The sequence below is a fragment of the Empidonax traillii genome, unplaced genomic scaffold (assembly GCF_003031625.1).
Source record: "Empidonax traillii isolate 1590-97213 ecotype Southwest subspecies unplaced genomic scaffold, ASM303162v1 scaffold6231:size32910, whole genome shotgun sequence".
NCBI classification, from domain to species: domain Eukaryota; kingdom Metazoa; phylum Chordata; class Aves; order Passeriformes; family Tyrannidae; genus Empidonax; species Empidonax traillii.
The window spans coordinates 12797-14415 of NW_020961424.1; the positions used below are offsets into that span (position 1 = coordinate 12797).

Sequence of the window (1619 nt, forward strand, 5' to 3'; positions counted from 1 at the left end):
CCAAACCTCCAGGAGGTGTGTGTTGATGTTCAGGGGTCCCTGGGGGTTTTGGGGTCCCTGGGTGCCACCACCTCCTCATCCTTGCGGGGTGGGTGTCCCTTGGCGCGGACACCTCGAGTTCATGGATGGGGCTTGGAGATCCTGGGGGATTTTGGGCTTCAGGGGGACTTTGGGGGTCGCCCCCTCCTCATCCTCACGGGTCAGGTACCCCTTCATGCGGGCAATGAGCCCCTCGAGCTTGTGGGAGGGGTTTGGGGGTCCCAGGGGATTTCGGAGCTCAGGGGAATTTGGGAGACCCCAGAGAGGTCCTGGAGGGTTTCGGGGGGTCCCCACCTCCTCATCCTCGCGGGGCGGGTGCCCCTTGGCGCGGGCGATGAGCCCCTCGAGCTCGTGGAAGCGCCGCTCCATCTCCTGCAGCCGCAGCCGCGCCTGGTGCTGCTCCCGCCGGATCCGCTCCAGGAGCCGCTTCCCGTGTTCCTCGGCCACGCACGGGCTCTGCTGCCACTGCTGGATCCGCTGCGGCAGGATCTCGTAGATCCGGCTGGGAATGGGGGTGGGATGGGGTTAACAGGCCCCCCTGGGATGCTGGCACTGAGTGTGGGATCCCTCCCAGGATCCCGGGGGTGGGATCTCACTGGGCCAGCTGGGACCTGGGGAGGGGGCACATGGGGGGAGGACCGGCCCCCCGGATCCAAAGGGGCTCTGCTCTGTCCTGGTCTGGTCTGTACTGGTTTGTATCGGTCCATACAGCTTGTTATTGGTCTGGACTAGTTTATACTGGTCTACACAGGTCACTACCAGTGTATGCCGGTTTATACCGGTCTGTGGCAATCTATACTGGTCTACAGTTATTTCTATCAACCTATACAAGTCATTACTGGTCTGCACTACTTTATATGAGTTTATAAATGTCATTACTGGTCTATACCACTCCATAGTTACCTGTACTGGTTTGTACCAGTCTGTATCTATCTGTACCGGTTTGTACTGGTCTGTATCTATCTGTACTGGTTTGTACCGCTCTGTACCTATCTGTACCAGTTTGTACCAGTCTGTACCCATCTGTACTGATTTGTACCCGTCTGTTCCTATCTGTACCAGTTTGTACTGGTCTGTACCCAACTGTACTGGTTTGTACTGGTCTGTAGCTACATGTACTAGTTTGTACTGGTCTGTACCTATCTGTACTGGCCTATACCAGTCTGTACTGGTCCGTACTCGTGGGTACTCACTTGGCAGCCAGTTTGATGCCACAGGCCTCGCTGCAGTACTTGGAGGGGGGGCGGGCAGGGCGGGTGCAGCCGGGCCCCAGACACTGGCCCAGCCCCGCGGGGTCCCGGGCGTCGGCGCGTTCGGGGTGTCCCCGGCGCTCCCGGTGCCGGGCGCGCTGCCGGTGCCGCTTGTACCGCTCCTCCTTCTGCACCAGTGGCCACCAGTTAGGACCAGCACCTCTCCAGAACCCTCCCAGTTGCCCCCAGTGCCCTCCCCGCCCCACCTTCTTGTCCGACTTCTTCTCGCGGCGCTTGACGTGCTTGACCTTCACGGCGCGTTTGCGCAGGACGGGGTCGAGGAACGGGGCGTCCTCGGCGTCGCTGAGCCAGGGCTGTGCGGGACCGGGG

General features: G+C 60.7%; 1 protein-coding gene across 1 annotated transcript in view; it reads right to left on the reverse strand.

The window, feature by feature from the left end:
• LOC114073369 (methyl-CpG-binding domain protein 1-like) overlaps positions 1-1619 on the reverse strand; it is a gene marked incomplete at its 3' end in the record, with an annotated part of 20685 nt that overhangs the window by 12773 nt on the left and 6293 nt on the right. The window contains exons 2-4 of the mRNA XM_027911134.1: positions 1496-1603; positions 1233-1417; positions 198-541 (exon numbers count right to left, since the gene is read on the reverse strand). Of these exons, the coding sequence (XP_027766935.1) occupies positions 198-541; positions 1233-1417; positions 1496-1603 (637 nt within the window). The remainder of the gene's footprint in view (positions 1-197; positions 542-1232; positions 1418-1495; positions 1604-1619) is intronic.